This window comes from Artemia franciscana, chromosome 6 (genome assembly GCF_032884065.1).
Source record: "Artemia franciscana chromosome 6, ASM3288406v1, whole genome shotgun sequence".
NCBI classification, from domain to species: domain Eukaryota; kingdom Metazoa; phylum Arthropoda; class Branchiopoda; order Anostraca; family Artemiidae; genus Artemia; species Artemia franciscana.
Genome location: NC_088868.1, coordinates 4,549,064 through 4,564,985, shown reverse-complemented (window position 1 = coordinate 4,564,985; position 15,922 = coordinate 4,549,064). Strand labels below are relative to the sequence as shown.

Below are 15,922 nucleotides of genomic sequence, written 5' to 3'. Positions count from 1 at the left end.
CTCAAGAAGAAAATGGCTACGTTCCACAAAAAGCTAATTGATAAATATCAAATTAGTTTCCCAGAAAAAAGATTTAAAAGGTGCTCCAGTGATAAGCGCTTTATTAACTAAACTATAAAAAACACTAATTAGAACCAAATTGAAGCTTTTCAAAAATGGTAAATGGTAAACCAGATTAAGCCAAAAAACCAAAAAAAAACGATGAAAAGAGAGATTCATAAATTGGCACGATCGTACAACAAAAATGTCGAAGAATTGTTCACTAATAAACCAAAAAGTACTATTTCGAGGTTGAAAGCCTGTGCAGCTGGGGGCATGAGCAGCTTAACTTCAATCTAGTCCCCTGATGTTACTGCCAATAATCTAAATAAATTCCTCGCTTCCATTGTCCAGAGCCTTCCAGCATTGTCCAACCAATTACCAACAAGACCCCTACCCCCTTCTTTTCCTACTGTTTCCCTATCTGAGATAAAAAGAAGAATTGAAAACTAAGAAAAACAAGTGTTTGTCGGTTGGATATCCCATTTCCTCTTATGAATGCCTTCGGTGACTTCCTTTCTAAGCCCTTGTCTTTCCTGTTTAACGCGATTACCGAGTAAGGGCGAATTCCAACAATTTGGAAACAGGAATTCATAACCCCTTTTAAAAAGAACGGAAAGTCTGGTTTTGAAGGCGTTCGTCCTATTACTCTTACTACTATTTTCTCGACACTTTCAGAATAGTTCCTTGCAGATCGGCTAAGGGAAAAAATACTGCCTCTTATTGACCTGAGGCAATTCGCGGGCTAAAATCCTTTTCTACTTCCCACTACCTCGTTTCTCTTATTGACCACACCGGGAAAATCCTCGAAAACCCTAATTCCTGGCTAAATTTCATTTCCATTGACCTTCAGAGATCATTTGACCTTGTTAGCCACAATATTTTAGTTGAGAAACTTGTCAGCAAGTTCAATATTGATCCCTTAGTGTTGAAATTGATTGCCTCCTTTTTATCAAATATCACAGGTTGTCAAATACCGGAATCATTATTCAGATCTTCTCCTTCTCCACAATGGCATACCCCAGGATACTCTCCTTGGTCCCCTCCCTTTTTCGGTCACGATTAACAGCCTCGCGAAACAACTTTCTGAACGATGCAAATTTGTTGATGACCTAACGGTTGTTGGAACTTACTTAACGAATTTAATAAGGGATCCTATGGGTATCCTCAAAAAAATCGGAGATGATGCCTTGGACTTTGACATGATAGTAAATACCTCTAAGGCCATGATAATACCGATTTGTTTCCTCAAATCTTCACCCTGTTTTCTTAGTCCTATTCATCCTGAAATTTCTGTGTCCTCATTTATACTACTTGGCGTCACGATTTCTTCCAATTTAAAGTGGAATATCCCTATTAAAGACATCATCCATATACCTAATGCATCTATCACCCACCTTAAGCTACTAGATAAATCTCGCGTCCCCCTTCCCACTCCTTAAGGAGTTACATGTCTCTTGTTCGCCCGCATCTCGAATATACTTATCTAGTTTGGCACCCTGGTATCTCTCGCGAAGAATCAGAAAAATTTGAGTCAATCTGAAAAAGAGCCTTGCGAACAATTTTCAAAGAAGGCAAGGTGCCACACTATCTGCTCCACAAAAAAAAAGCTAGTTTGGAAACCCTTGAGCGAAGGAAGGTTTCATTGTGCTCCCGTTTTGCAAAAGATGCAATAACAAACCCTCGGACGGCAAGTATTTTTCCCAAACCTCATTCCCCATCCAGATTACGACCACCTTGAGCTGTTTCTGAGCCCATCCTATATTGTCCCACATTCGCTGCGTTATTTCCAAATAAGAAAAAAATATTTGTCCCCTTCATCACAGAAAAAATGAATGAAATATCCACTAGTTTCTCCTGTTTTTTTTTCTCTCTTTTTTTTTATTGGCTGATTGTGCTGCCCAGGTTCTTGCACATATTTGCTTGTTTTTTTGTTTCCCTTTTAATTTTTATATAGTTTATATTTCGTTCCCTTTTTTGTGTTTAATCACTTATTTTTGTCCCCTCCCCCCCCCCCCTTTGAACAATTTTTATCTTTTTAACTCTTTTATTGACTTTATCCAGTTAGATTATTGACACTTTTTTAGCGTCCCTTTTAATTTATATTTATATCTTTTTTGTATTTATTCGCTTATTGTGCTCCCCTTCCCCCCTTTTTAATGTCCCTTTTAATTCTTTTCTGACTTTTGTTTGTTTAAGTTTAGTTTGACTAGTTTTTATCTTTTTGACTTTTTGCAGTTAGTTATTGACTCATAAATAATTATTTATTTTTTCGCTGCTGTTTTTTGCATTTTTGCCAGTTTTAGTGCAACCATATGATTTTTTGACTCCAAAGTCCAAATTTGGCCCATTGTGGACTTGTGATAGGGATTTATTTTAAAATAAATATCTTATCTTATCTCCTAATACAGAGGTTGGTTTATCGATACGCTCAACGCCGCTAGTGCATCTTGGGTGGAGTGTCCTGGTCTTAACCCAAACAGGTGACCAATGAAAGTCTTTTCCCCTTCAGATACTGGGTGATACTGTTACAAAGGTTTAAAAAAATTGTAGAAAAAATAAAAAAATAGAACTATATCTGTAACGAGATACAACAATTTGACAACCTTCTTCGTGCAGTGGAATCATTTTAGTCTTCTTTAGCATTGATGGAAACGCAATCTTTTAGGAAGATAGATTGACCTGGAAACTAAAAGGTTCTATCAATGACAGGGCAACTGCTCTTAACACTTTAGTGCGTATTCGGTCAAAACCAGAAGCCAAATCACCTTGGAGATTTTTTATGTTCAGCAGAATGAATCATGGAGAGTCGAGCGACATTGAATTTGAGCAAGTCGGACATGACCAACACCCTCCAACTTTCAGCACTTTCAACCCTCTTTTGGCGTGTCCTAAAACTGCTTCAAGATTGTTTTCCTAGGAATTTGAAAATGAAGGTAAGGGTAAAAGCAAGATTCTGAGTAGGCCTGCTATTTTGAAGTCAACATCGCCACTTAACCTCGTAAGGCGTTACCAAGCTAATTAAAGGCTACTTTACATGACTAATTTATGCAGATCGGATTTCGACTTACAAAAAGACTTCAATACAAAAACAGATTTTAATTAGGCTAGTTAAATACATAAATAATTTTATTCCCCACGCCTCTCAATACAAAATCTCCACATAACTGACACCTTTTTAAAAGAAAAATGTTATCCAGCTTTAATATTGCAACATCCTAGCTTAATTGTATCAATTATCCCATTTTCTTTGGAGTTTTTACTTTTTGATGTATGCTGTAGTTCTTTTTATTATAACGAGGATATTCTGTCACATCAAATAATCTGTATATTCCCTACATATTTATATATTTCTTATATTATTTCAATTTCAGAATACTAAAAATAGACTTGAAGATTAGCACAAAAAAATCCCACGAAAGCAGTAATAGTTTGTGTAGAAAATACTTTGAATGACCTCGTTTTGCGAAGAATAAGTCCTTGTTTTAGAAAATAAATTTTATATCGACAATTTCTCACCATCATTAATGTCATCCTGATCCTTCTTGCAATACTGATAATCAGGAGTGACTTCTGATGTTCCGTCATACCGTTTTATGCTGAAGTCAGCCAAACGGTCAAAAACAGTGTTTTCATCAAGCTGATTTTCTGGTTCAAGAAAAGTTACAGACTTATCAACGACAACGCTGCCACAAATTGAGTTCTTTTTTCCAGAAACCGAAAGCTTTACTTTCTCACCAGGCTTTCTCTGACTAGATGACCATTTCATTTTTACCTTTAAAAGAAATTAAGTTAGATCAGACACAGAAATAAGCGGAACGGTATGCGGTAAATGGTTACAGTTATGAGGCTATCACTTTTTGGTTGCAGTCAAAATCGAAGAAAATTGATTGAAACATAGCTAAGGGTTAATAAAAATTCACTAAAATGCACTGAGTTGGGATGTTATGGCCTTTAACCTTAGAAATGAGGTAATTTTCAAAAAAAAACTAGGAGGTATCTACAAATAGAAAAGGGGCTTCCCTAACTTGGGAATAATAAGTTAAAACATGAAAAATTTACAATGACCAATAAAAATGTTCTTTTACCTAAAAACGTCAGTTTGAATATGTGTCGAGTAATTTATGCACAGGAGAAGAGAGTAAATGGGACTTCCCCAATTTTAAACGAGATGCTTATGAAAATAAGAACCATCGAAAAGCTAATATTCAAGCTTCTTTTTAATATTTAGTATTTAAGATAATATTTAAGCAGAATAAGTTTTGAATAAGTTAAATCTCTTTGATAAATTCGGCATCCTCTTTCTTATTGCTTAGGGTTTTATGCCCTCTAGTCGAATTATATCCTTAAGATTTTATGCCCTCTATCCACTCTTATCCCACGAAGAATAGATTGAAATTAATTACATCAAAAAAAGAGTCTTGTGAACAATTTCTAAATTGTTAAGTGTCATACTCTCTGTTTCTAAAGCAAAGAAGGATAGAGAAACTGGAGTGCAGAACGCTATGCTTCTATTTTAAAATATATGCAGTGATAATACCTAGCATGAAAATATTTTCCCCAGAAAGTAGGCTAGAAGCACTCGAGTTCAGAAACACTACGCTTCCATTTTAAAGAATATGCAGTGCTAAAACCTAGCATGAAAATATTTTTCCCAAAAAGTAGGCTAGAAACACTCGAGTACAGAACGCTATGCCTCCATTTTTAAGAAAATAAAGTGCTAACACCTTGCATGAAAATATTTTCCCCAAAAAGTAGGCTTGAAGCACTCGAGTGCAGAACGCTATGCTTCCATTTTCAAGAAAATGCAGTGCTAACACCTAGCATGAAAATATTTTCCCCAAAAAGTAGGCTAGAAACACTCGAGTACAGAACGCTATGCTTCCATTTTTAAGAAAATGCAGTGCTAACACCTAGCATAAAAATATTTTTCCCAAAAAGAAGGCTAGAAGCACTCGGGTGCAGAACGCTATGCTTCCATTTTTAAGAAAATGCAGTGCTAACACCTAGCATAAAAATATTTTTCCCAAAAAGAAGGCTAGAAGCACTCGGTTGCAGAACGCTATGCTTCCATTTTTAAGAAAATAAAGTGCTAACACCTAGCATAAAAATATTTTTCCCAAAAAGAAGGCTAGAAGCGCTCGAGTGCAGAACGCTATGCTTCCATTTTTAAGAAAATGCAGTGCTAACGCCTAGCATGAAAATATTTTTCCCCAAAAAGTAGGCTAGAAACACTCGAGTACAGAACGCTATGCTTCTATTTCAAAATATATGCAGTGATAATACCTAGCATGAAAATATTTTCCCCAGAAAGTAGGCTAGAAGCACTCGAGTGCAGAACACTACGCTTCTATTTTAAAGAATATGCAGTGCTAAAACCTAGCATGAAAATATTTTCCCCAAAAAGTAGGCTAGAAGCACTCGAGTGCAGAACGCTATGCTTCCATTTTCAAGAAAATGCAGTGCTAACGCCTAGCATGAAAATCTTTTTCCCAAAAAGTAGGCTAGAAGCACTCGAGTGCAGAAACACTACGCTTCTATTTAAAGAATATGCAGTGCTAAAACCTAGCATGAAAATATTTTCCCCAAAAAGTAGGCTAGAAACACTCGAGTACAGAACGCTATGCTTCCATTTTTAAGAAAATGCAGTCCTAACACCTAGCATAAAAATATTTTTCCCAAAAAGAAGGCTAGAAGCACTCGAGTGCAGAAACACTACGCTTCTATTTTAAAGAATATGCAGTGCTAAAACCTAGCATGAAAATATTTTCCCCAAAAAGTAGGCTAGAAGCACTCGAGTGCAGAACGCTATGCTTCCATTTTCAAGAGAATGCAGTGCTAACACCTAGCATAAAAATATTTTTCCCAAAAAGTAGGCTAGAAGCACTCGAGTGCAGAAACACTACGCTTCTATTTTAAAGAATATGCAGTGCTAAAACCTAGCATGAAAATATTTTCCCCAAAAAGTAGGCTAGAAGCACTCGAGTGCAGAACGCTATGCTTCCATTTTCAAGAAAATGCAGTGCTAACGCCTAGCATGAAAATATTTTTCCCAAAAAGTAGGCTAGAAGCACTCGAGTGCAGAAACACTACGCTTCTATTTTAAAGAATATGCAGTGCTAAAACCTAGCATGGAAATATTTTCCCCAAAAAGTAGGCTAGAAACACTCGAGTACAGAACGCTATGCTTCCATTTTTAAGAAAATGCAGTGCTAACACCTAGCATAAAAATATTTTTCCCAAAAAGAAGGCTAGAAGCACTCGAGTGTAGAACGCTATGCTTCCATTTTTAAGAAAATAAAGTGCCAACACCTTGCATGAAAATATTTTCCCAAAAAAGTAGGCTAGAAGCACTCGAGTACAGAACGCTATGCCTCCATTTTTAAGAAAATGCAGTGCTAACGCCTAGCATGAAAATATTTTTCCCCAAAAAGTAGGCTAGAAACACGCGAGTGCAGAACGCTATGCTTCCATTTTCAAGAAAATGCAGTGCTAACGCCTAGCATGAAAATATTTTTCCCAAAAAGTAGGCTAGAAGCACTCGAGTGCAGAAACACTACGCTTCTATTTTAAAGAATATGCAGTGCTAAAACCTAGCATGAAAATATTTTCCCCAAAAAGTAGGCTAGAAACACTCGAGTACAGAACGCTATGCTTCCATTTTTAAGAAAATGCAGTGCTAACACCTAGCATAAAAATGTTTTTCCCAAAAAGACGGCTAGAAGCACTCGAGTGTAGAACGCTATGCTTCCATTTTTAAGAAAAAAAATGCTAACACCATGCATGAAAATATTTTCCCCGAAAAGTAGGCTAGAAACACTCGAGTGCAGAACACTATGCTTCCATTTTCAAGAAAATGCAGTGCTAACGCCTAGCATGAAAATATTTTTCCCAAAAAGTAGGCTAGAAGCACTCGAGTGCAGAAACACTACGCTTCTATTTTAAAGAATATGCAGTGCTAAAACCTAGCATGAAAATATTTTCCCCAAAAAGTAGGCTAGAAGCACTCGAGTGCAGAACGCTATCCTTCCATTTTCAAGAAAATGCAGTGCTAACGCCTAGCATGAAAATATTTTTCCCAAAAAGTAGGCTAGAAGCACTCGAGTGCAGAAACACTACGCTTCTATTTTAAAGAATATGCAGTGCTAAACCTAGCATGAAAATATTTTCCCCAAAAAGTAGGCTAGAAACACTCGAGTACAGAACGCTATGCTTCCATTTTTAAGAAAATGCAGTGCTAACACCTAGCATAAAAATATTTTTCCCAAAAAGAAGGCAAGAAGCACTCGAGTGTAGAACGCTATGCTTCCATTTTTAAGAAAATAAAGTGCCAACACCTTGCATGAAAATATTTTCCCAAAAAAGTAGGCTAGAAGCACTCGAGTACAGAACGCTATGCCTCCATTTTTAAGAAAATGCAGTGCTAACGCCTAGCATGAAAATATTTTCCCAAAAAGAAGGCTAGAAGCACTCGGGTGCAGAACGCTATGCTTCCATTTTCAAGAAAATAAAGTGCTAACACCTTGCATGAAAATATTTTCCCCAAAAAGAAGGCTAGAAGCACTCGAGTGCAGAACGCTATGCTTCCATTTTTAAGAAAATGCAGTGCTAACGCCTAGCATGAAAATATTTTTCCCCAAAAAGTAGGCTAGAAATACTCGAGTACAGAACGCTATGCCTCCATTTTTAAGAAAATAAAGTGCTAACACCTTGCATGAAAATATTTTCCCCAAAAAGTAGGCTAGAAGCACTCGAGTGCAGAACGCTATGCTTCCATTTTCAAGAAAATGCAGTGCTAACGCCTAGCATGAAAATATGTTTCCCAAAATGAAGGCTAGAGGCACTCGAGTGTAGAACGCTATGCTTCCATTTTTAAGAAAATAAAGTGCTAACACCTTGCATGAAAATATTTTCCCCAAAAAGCAAGCTAGAAGCACTCGAGTGCAGAACGCTATGCTTCCATTTTTAAGAAAATGCAGTGCTAACACCTAGCATAAAAATGTTTTTCCCAAAAAGACGGCTAGAAGCACTCGAGTGTAGAACGCTATGCTTCCATTTTTAAGAAAATAAAATGCTAACACCATGCATGAAAATATTTTCCCCAAAAAGTAGGCTAGAAACACTCGAGTACAGAACGCTATGCCTCCATTTTTAAGAAAATAAAGTGCTAACACCTGCATGAAAATATTTTCGCCAAAAAGAAGGCTAGAAGCACTCGAGTGCAGAACGCTATGCTTCCATTTTTAAGAAAATGCAGTGCTAACGACTAGCATGAAAATATTTTCCCCCAAAAATTAGGCTAGAAACACTCGAGTACAGAACGCTATGCCTCCATTTTTAAGAAAATAAAGTGCTAACACCTTGCATGAAAATATTTTCCCCAAAAAGTAGGCTAGAAGCACTCGAGTACAGAACGCTATGCTTCCATTTTCAAGAAAATGCAGTGCTAACGCCTAGCATGAAAATATTTTTCCCAAAAAGAAGGCTAGAAGCACTCGAGTGTAGAACGCTATGCTTCCATTTTTAAGAAAATAAAGTGCTAACACCTTGCATGAAAATATTTTCCCCAAAAAGTAAGCTAGAAGCACTCGAGTGCAGAACGCTATGCTTCCATTTTTAAGAAAATGCAGTGCTAACACCTAGCATAAAAATGTTTTTCCCAAAAAGACGGCTAGAAGCACTCGAGTGTAGAACGCTATGCTTCCATTTTTAAGAAAATAAAATGCTAACACCATGCATGAAAATATTTTCCCCAAAAAGTAGGCTAGAAACACTCGAGTACAGAACGCTATGCCTCCATTTTTCAGAAAATGCAGTGCTAACGCCTAGCATAAAAATATTTTTCCCAAAAAGAAGGCTAGAAGCACTCGAGTGTAGAACGCTATGCTTCCATTTTTAAGAAAATAAAGTGCCAACACCTTGCATGAAAATATTTTCCCAAAAAGTAGGCTAGAAGCACTCGAGTGCAGAACGCTATGCTTCCATTTTTAAGAAAATGCAGTGCTAACGCCTAGAATAAAAATATTTTTCCCAAAAAGAAGGCTAGATGCACTCGAGTGTAGAACGCTATGCTTCCATTTTTAAGAAAATAAAGTGCTAACACCTTGCATGAAAATATTTTTCCCAAAAAGTAAGCTAGAAGCACTCGAGTGCAGAACGCTATGCTTCCATTTTTAAGAAAATGCAGTGCTAACACCTAGCATAAAAATGTTTTTCCCAAAAAGAAGGCTAGAAGCACTCGAGTGTAGAACGCTATGCTTCCATTTTTAAGAAAATAAAATGCTAACGCCATGCATGAAAATATTTTCCCCAAAAAGTAGGCTAGAAACACTCGAGTACAGAACGCTATGCCTCCATTTTTAAGAAAATGCAGTGCTAACGCCTAGCATAAAAATATTTTTCCCAAAAAGAAGGCTAGAAGCACTCGAGTGTAGAACGCTATGCTTCCATTTTTAAGAGAAAAAAGTGCCAACACCTTGCATGAAAATATTTTTCCCAAAAAGTAGGCTAGAAGCACTCGAGTGCAGAACGCTATGCTTCCATTTTTAAGAAAATGCAGTGCTAACGCCTAGCATTAAAAATATTTTTCCCAAAAAGAAGGCTAGAAGCACTCGAGTGTAGAACGCTATGCTTCCATTTTTAAGAAAATAAATTGCTAACACCTTGCATAAAAATATTTTCCCCAAAAAGTAGCCTAGAAACACTCGAGTACAGAACGCTATGCCTCCATTTTTAAGAAAATAAAGTGCTAACACCTTGCATGAAAATATTTTCCCCAAAAAGTAGGCTAGAAGCACTCGAGTGCAGAACGCTATGCTTCCATTTTTAAGAAAATAAAGTGGCAACACCTTGCATGAAAATATTTTCCCCAAAAAGAAGGCTAGAAGCACTCGAGTGTAGAACGCTATGCTTCCATTTTTGAGAAAATAAAGTGCTAACACCTTGCATGAAAATATTTTCCCCAAAAAGTAGCCTAGAAACACTCGAGTACAGAACGCTATGCCTCCATTTTTACGAAAATAAAGTGCTAACACCTTGCATGAAAATATTTTCCCCAAAAAGTAGGCTAGAAGCACTCGAGTGCAGAACGCTATGCTTCCATTTTTAAGAAAATAAAGTGCTAACACCTTGCATGAAAATATTTTCCCCAAAAAGAAGGCTAGAAGCACTCGAGTGTAGAACGCTATGCTTCCATTTTTAAGAAATTGAAGTGCTAACACCTTGCATGAAAATATTTTTCCCAAAAAGTAGCCTAGAAACACTCGAGTGCAGAACGCTATGCTTCCATTTTTAAGAAAATGCAGTGCTAACGCCTAGCATTAAAAATATTTTTCCCAAAAAGAAGGCTAGAAGCACTCGAGTGTAGAACGCTATGCTTCCATTTTTAAGAAAATAAAGTGCTAACACCTTGCATGAAAATATTTTCCCCAAAAAGTAGCCTAGAAACACTCGAGTACAGAACGCTATGCCTCCATTTTTAAGAAAATAAAGTGCTAACACCTTGCATGAAAATATTTTCCCCAAAAAGTAGGCTAGAAACACTCGAGTGCAGAACGCTATGCTTCCATTTTTAAGAAAATAAAGTGCTAACACCTTGCATGAAAATATTTTCCCCAAAAAGAAGGCTAGAAGCACTCGAGTGTAGAACGCTATGCTTCCATTTTTAAGAAATTGAAGTGCTAACACCTTGCATGAAAATATTTTCCCCAAAAAGTAGCCTAGAAACACTCGAGTACAGAACGCTATGCCTCCATTTTTAAGAAAATAAAGTGCTAACACCTTGCATGAAAATATTTTCCCCAAAAAGTAGGCTAGAAGCACTCGAGTGCAGAACGCTATGCTTCCATTTTTAAGAAAATAAAGTGCTAACACCTTGCATGAAAATATTTTCCCCAAAAAGAAGGCTAGAAGCACTCGAGTGTAGAACGCTATGCTTCCATTTTTAAGAAAATAAAGTGCCAACACCTTGCATGAAAATATTTTTCCCAAAAAGTAGGCTAGAAGCACTCGAGTGCAGAACGCTATGCCTCCATTTTTAAGAAAATAAAGTGCTAACACCTTGCATGAAAATATTTTCCCCAAAAAGTAGGCTAGAAGCACTCGAGTGCAGAACGCTATGCTTCCATTTTTAAGAAAATAAAGTGCTAACACCTTGCATGAAAATATTTTCCCCAAAAAGAAGGCTAGAAGCACTCGAGTGTAGAACGCTATGCTTCCATTTTTAAGAAAATAAAGTGCCAACACCTTGCATGAAAATATTTTTCCCAAAAAGTAGGCTAGAAGCACTCGAGTGCAGAACGCTATGCTTCCATTTTTAAGAAAATGCAGTGCTAACGCCTAGCATTAAAAATATTTTTCCCAAAAAGAAGGCTAGAAGCACTCGAGTGTAGAACGCTATGCTTCCATTTTTAAGAAAATAAAGTGCTAACACCTTGCATGAAAATATTTTCCCCAAAAAGTAGCCTAGAAACACTCGAGTACAGAACGCTATGCCTCCATTTTTAAGAAAATAAAGTGCTAACACCTTGCATGAAAATATTTTCCCCAAAAAGTAGGCTAGAAGCACTCGAGTGTAGAACGCTATGCTTCCATTTTTAAGAAATTGAAGTGCTAACACCTTGCTGAAATTGTTTTCCCCAAAACTCATAACTTTCATATTCCATCCGTGCAATACTGTTTCTCAGCCCGATTTATCTCATATTCTACTTACTCTTTTACTTCAAGATGTCTAAAACTTTTGTTAAATCATAGAAAAATAACTAAATCATCTCAATAGTTTCATCTTGTTTATATTTGTACCAGTCTCCTCGTTGGTCTCTTGTTGCTTACCTTTTTAATGTCTGATTAATTGTTACTATTTATATAATCTTTTTTCCTATGGTCGTTTTATTACTTGATTTTTTTTTACGAATTTGATCATAAGTTGGTTTCAACCCAACATCCAATAAATGATTTATTCATTATGTCTGTTTAATGTATTCTATACCCAGTTTCGTGTGATTTTTTTCTTTAGACCATTTTATACTCCTATATCCAATTATTTTTACTGTTGTTTTTTTTTTTTTTTTACAAAAAAATTGGCCAGCCTCTTTTTTTACTCTAAAAAACGAATTCTTTCCATTATGGCTTGCGATACTTGGTTTAAATAAAAAATTCCTTACATTTTATACAAAACACTAAACGCATGAAAAGTAGATATTTAACAGACACGGGTATTTAGGTCTACAGCAGACTATTGTCAAACCTTTCGCGTGTGTGGAAAGACCTTTAGGCTTACTAGTGTTTTAATCCAGGATTGTGGCTGTCCTAAAAATCCCAAGACTAAAAAAGAAATAACATGAAAACACAAGCAAAACTTACCATTCAATCCATTCAATTACCATGATAATTGAATGGTAACCATTAAATTATCATTCAATGGTGATTGAATGATTAATTCAATCCTAATTGAATTAATCATTCAAATGGTTAAAAAAAATATACAACATAATTTTTTAAACCACAATGGCCTGCCATAACATAAAGAAAGAAAACGATCAAAAATGGGGGGGGGGTAAACGATCAGAAACACACAAAGCAAATATTTCGAGTGAACAACCGTCTCTCTTCGTCAGCGCGAACAAAACAATATAATCAAGGATAATGCCGAAGAAAAAACCAAAAAAAAACCAGAAAGTCAACAAAACCAATTAAAGGTCAATAAAATTCAATAAAAATTCAAAAAAAATTAATAAAAGAACAAAAATTATAAGAATTGCACATGATAATTGTAATTAGCCAATTGCTTCGATAAGCCTTAGCTTAAAGGATTTTACATCCCAAAAATTAAAGAAAAATAATTAGATTAAAACAAGAAAATGAACTTTAAAGGTGCTTTAAACCACATCTTCAATTGATAAATTCTACCAAGCTACCAGTATACCTATTCTGCAGTATAATCTCCAAACAAACTACACGGATCCACTGAACAAGCCTTCATTAAAATGAAATTTGCATCCCAAAAATTAAAGAAAAATAATTAGATTAAAACAAGAAAATGAACTTTAAAGGTGCTTTAAACCACATCTTCAATTGATAGATTCTACCAAGCTACCAGTATACCTATTCTGCAGTATAATCTCCAAACAAACTACAGGGATCCACTGAACAAGCCTTCATTAAAATGAAATTTGCAGATTTGCGGTCCGCAATTTCTGAGTTTGCCAAACTGAAACATGCTTTAAGCCGCAATGGCAAAATTACAATCCCACAATTACTGGAAACATTATAATTTTTGCAGATGTCTAAAACAGAATTAGATTAAGAGTTTGCTATAAAAATGTAAAAGTAAACGAAAATAAAACATAAAATAAATAGTAAAAACATGAGACAAAGAAAGAGTAAAAAGAAGAAGAAAAACAGAAAAAAAAGCAAAAGAAGGAAAAATCTCTTCAGCAGACCCTCGACTAATAAGAAATAAAATCAAAATCAGAAAAACCTGCAAATAACAGCCCATCAAATCATTTTACTACTAGAAAAGTATAAATCAAAAGATAATAGGCAGTATTTTTCTCTCCGAGACCAACTTGAGCTTCCACATATCAGTGTATCTTTCTCCGCTTCTTACCAATTAACCACAACCACCAATCTTAATCCGTTTTATGCCCCTTGTTTTATGTAGAGCTTAATCCGTTTTATGTCCGTCCTTTTCACTTATATTAATAGATTTTGGAAAAAAAATATTAACTATCTTTAAGTGAATTTCGAAATCTCACCAAAAAATTTTAATTTATTATTTTCGGCTTTTTAGTCGAAAAAATTCGTCTTATCTAAGGTACGAACATACCTTGCCACAGGCAGTTGTTCTAACTGCTGCACTATCAAGTCTTTCGGCTTATACTTTTTTTTAGACCAATTTATGGCTCATTACCAGCCTGATACTTCAGCTAAATCTAGCAGGAAAACAGGCAAAAGATGGTTAGTGGAGGAAACGAGTTAAAAAAAAATTATGTCCTGCTTTCTTTTCCTATCTTACCACACTTTTAATTTCAACTCTCTTTCCTCACACTTAGCTGGCCTACTTGTGTCAGATTTTTTTTATACGCTTATACCTGCAAATGCAAATTCATCTAAAGTTACTTACATCATTCAAAAATCTGGGTTTGATTTCTAATTCTGTTACGGCTGTTTGAAGTTCACCGTTCCCTCGCAGAGTATAGGCCATAAGCATAGCTTTTGGAGCATCTAAACAACTGGGTTTGTATGAAAATGACACTGTTTTTAGTTCTTTGGTTGATCCCGTGCTCTGGAATTAAAATACTTTTGAATTAATTACCTAATCTGAATTTACATAATGCTGTATCACAAACAGTCTTTTCATATTTCTGTTTCTGTTTAAGTCTTTTGCGCTCTCCTCCTGTTTCTATCATTTTTTTGAGAGGGGGGGAGGGGGGGCAGTTGTATTATATTAAGATATAATCTAGGCAAATTCAAATAGTGTGAAAAACTTATGAGAGTATAAACTAATGCTTATACTACTAAGAAAAATCACAAGTGCCATCTAAAGTTGGCCATTTTTCTTGTCAAGACTACCAAAAACTGCTACATACGTGTCTGTTAATGTAATTTAAAATGAAAGAACATATTTATTTAATAGATTATGTAACCAGTTCTCCTTACAGCTTAAAGTGGATTAGCGTGCTTAACTCACCCAGTTCTTTCCAAATAACCTAAGACTGCTTTTTTACAACCTAAGACTGCTTTTTTACAACCTAAGACTGTTTTTTTACAACCTAAGACTGCTTTTTTACAACCTAAGACTGTTTTTTTACAACCTAAGACTGCTTTGCACGGTGGGAATTCGGAAATTTTCGAGAACTTCTGAATTCAGAAAGAAAGAAACTTTGTGAAAAAAAGCTAGGCCTTAAATTATTCTGCTTTTTTTTATCTTCATTACATCCAATATATTTACTGATATGCTACCAAGGTAAATGAAGCTATCTACTCGATACCTAACTTCACCTTTTTAACTAGAACTACTAAAAATCCTAACTTACTGCAGCATCAGGCCGTAGAGAGCAAAATATATTAAAATAAAGAAAAATAAATATATCACCACTTGCCAAGTCATGCAAAACATAAATAAATAATAAGGGCTAAAAAAAATTAAGTTGACACATATTTGAAAAGGCCTAATTTTTTTTTTTTTTTTTTTTTTTTAAGGCCGTATTTTTTTATCTTTTTAATTTTTTTTACTCCATCTTAACGGCGTTTCGCCCTCGTTTTGAAAAAGATGGGTCATAAATAAATTGAATATAAAAATATATAAAATTGAATATAAATTGAATATAAAAAAATATCGAGTTATAAAACTCGATATTAAAAGGGGGGTAAAACTCGATTTCCTGTGAAATCAATGGCGGTGAATTCGGAAAAGAAGTTAAAAACTTGATATTATGTGGTCAAGTACCTCATCTTACCTACAAGAGCTGTGAAAGATGGCCTTCGTAAACTAGTTATTTTAATCATTTGTCGGTTGATTCACCATTTCCTATCAATGGTGCCTTATAATATGAGTCTCGAACATTTTAATTCCAAACCAGTGTTCCAGACTCCCCCTCCCCCTCCAGTTTGCAATTTTCATTTCTTAGTGCCATTCTTTAAGTGATCTAATCAGTGGAGCAATCTACCATAGTATTTACTAGATGACTGGTGAGTTCAAGGCTATATACAAGGTTTGTGCCGTTTTATTTACTTCCGCAAAAAAAAAGAAAAAGAAAAAACTGGGATCCGCGAGTGTTGAGTAGAAGTATTTAGTGAGATAATGTATAGGAATATGCATCTGATTTTTGAAAAAAGTGGATAATCATTCCTACTTTTCAACTTCATTTGTGCAACGCCATCT

At 35.4% G+C, this 15,922-nt stretch overlaps 1 protein-coding gene across 4 annotated transcripts in view; it reads right to left on the bottom strand.

Moving 5' to 3' along the window:
* Window positions 1–15,922, bottom strand: part of LOC136027927 (alpha-2-macroglobulin-like protein 1) — a 177,933-nt gene that overhangs the window by 73,101 nt on the left and 88,910 nt on the right. For all 4 annotated transcript variants that reach the window (XM_065705378.1, XM_065705379.1, XM_065705380.1 and 1 more), the window contains exons 12-13: window positions 14,162–14,323; window positions 3,559–3,814 (exon numbers count right to left, since the gene is read on the bottom strand). In XM_065705378.1, the coding sequence (XP_065561450.1) occupies window positions 3,559–3,814; window positions 14,162–14,323 (418 nt within the window). The remainder of the gene's footprint in view (window positions 1–3,558; window positions 3,815–14,161; window positions 14,324–15,922) is intronic.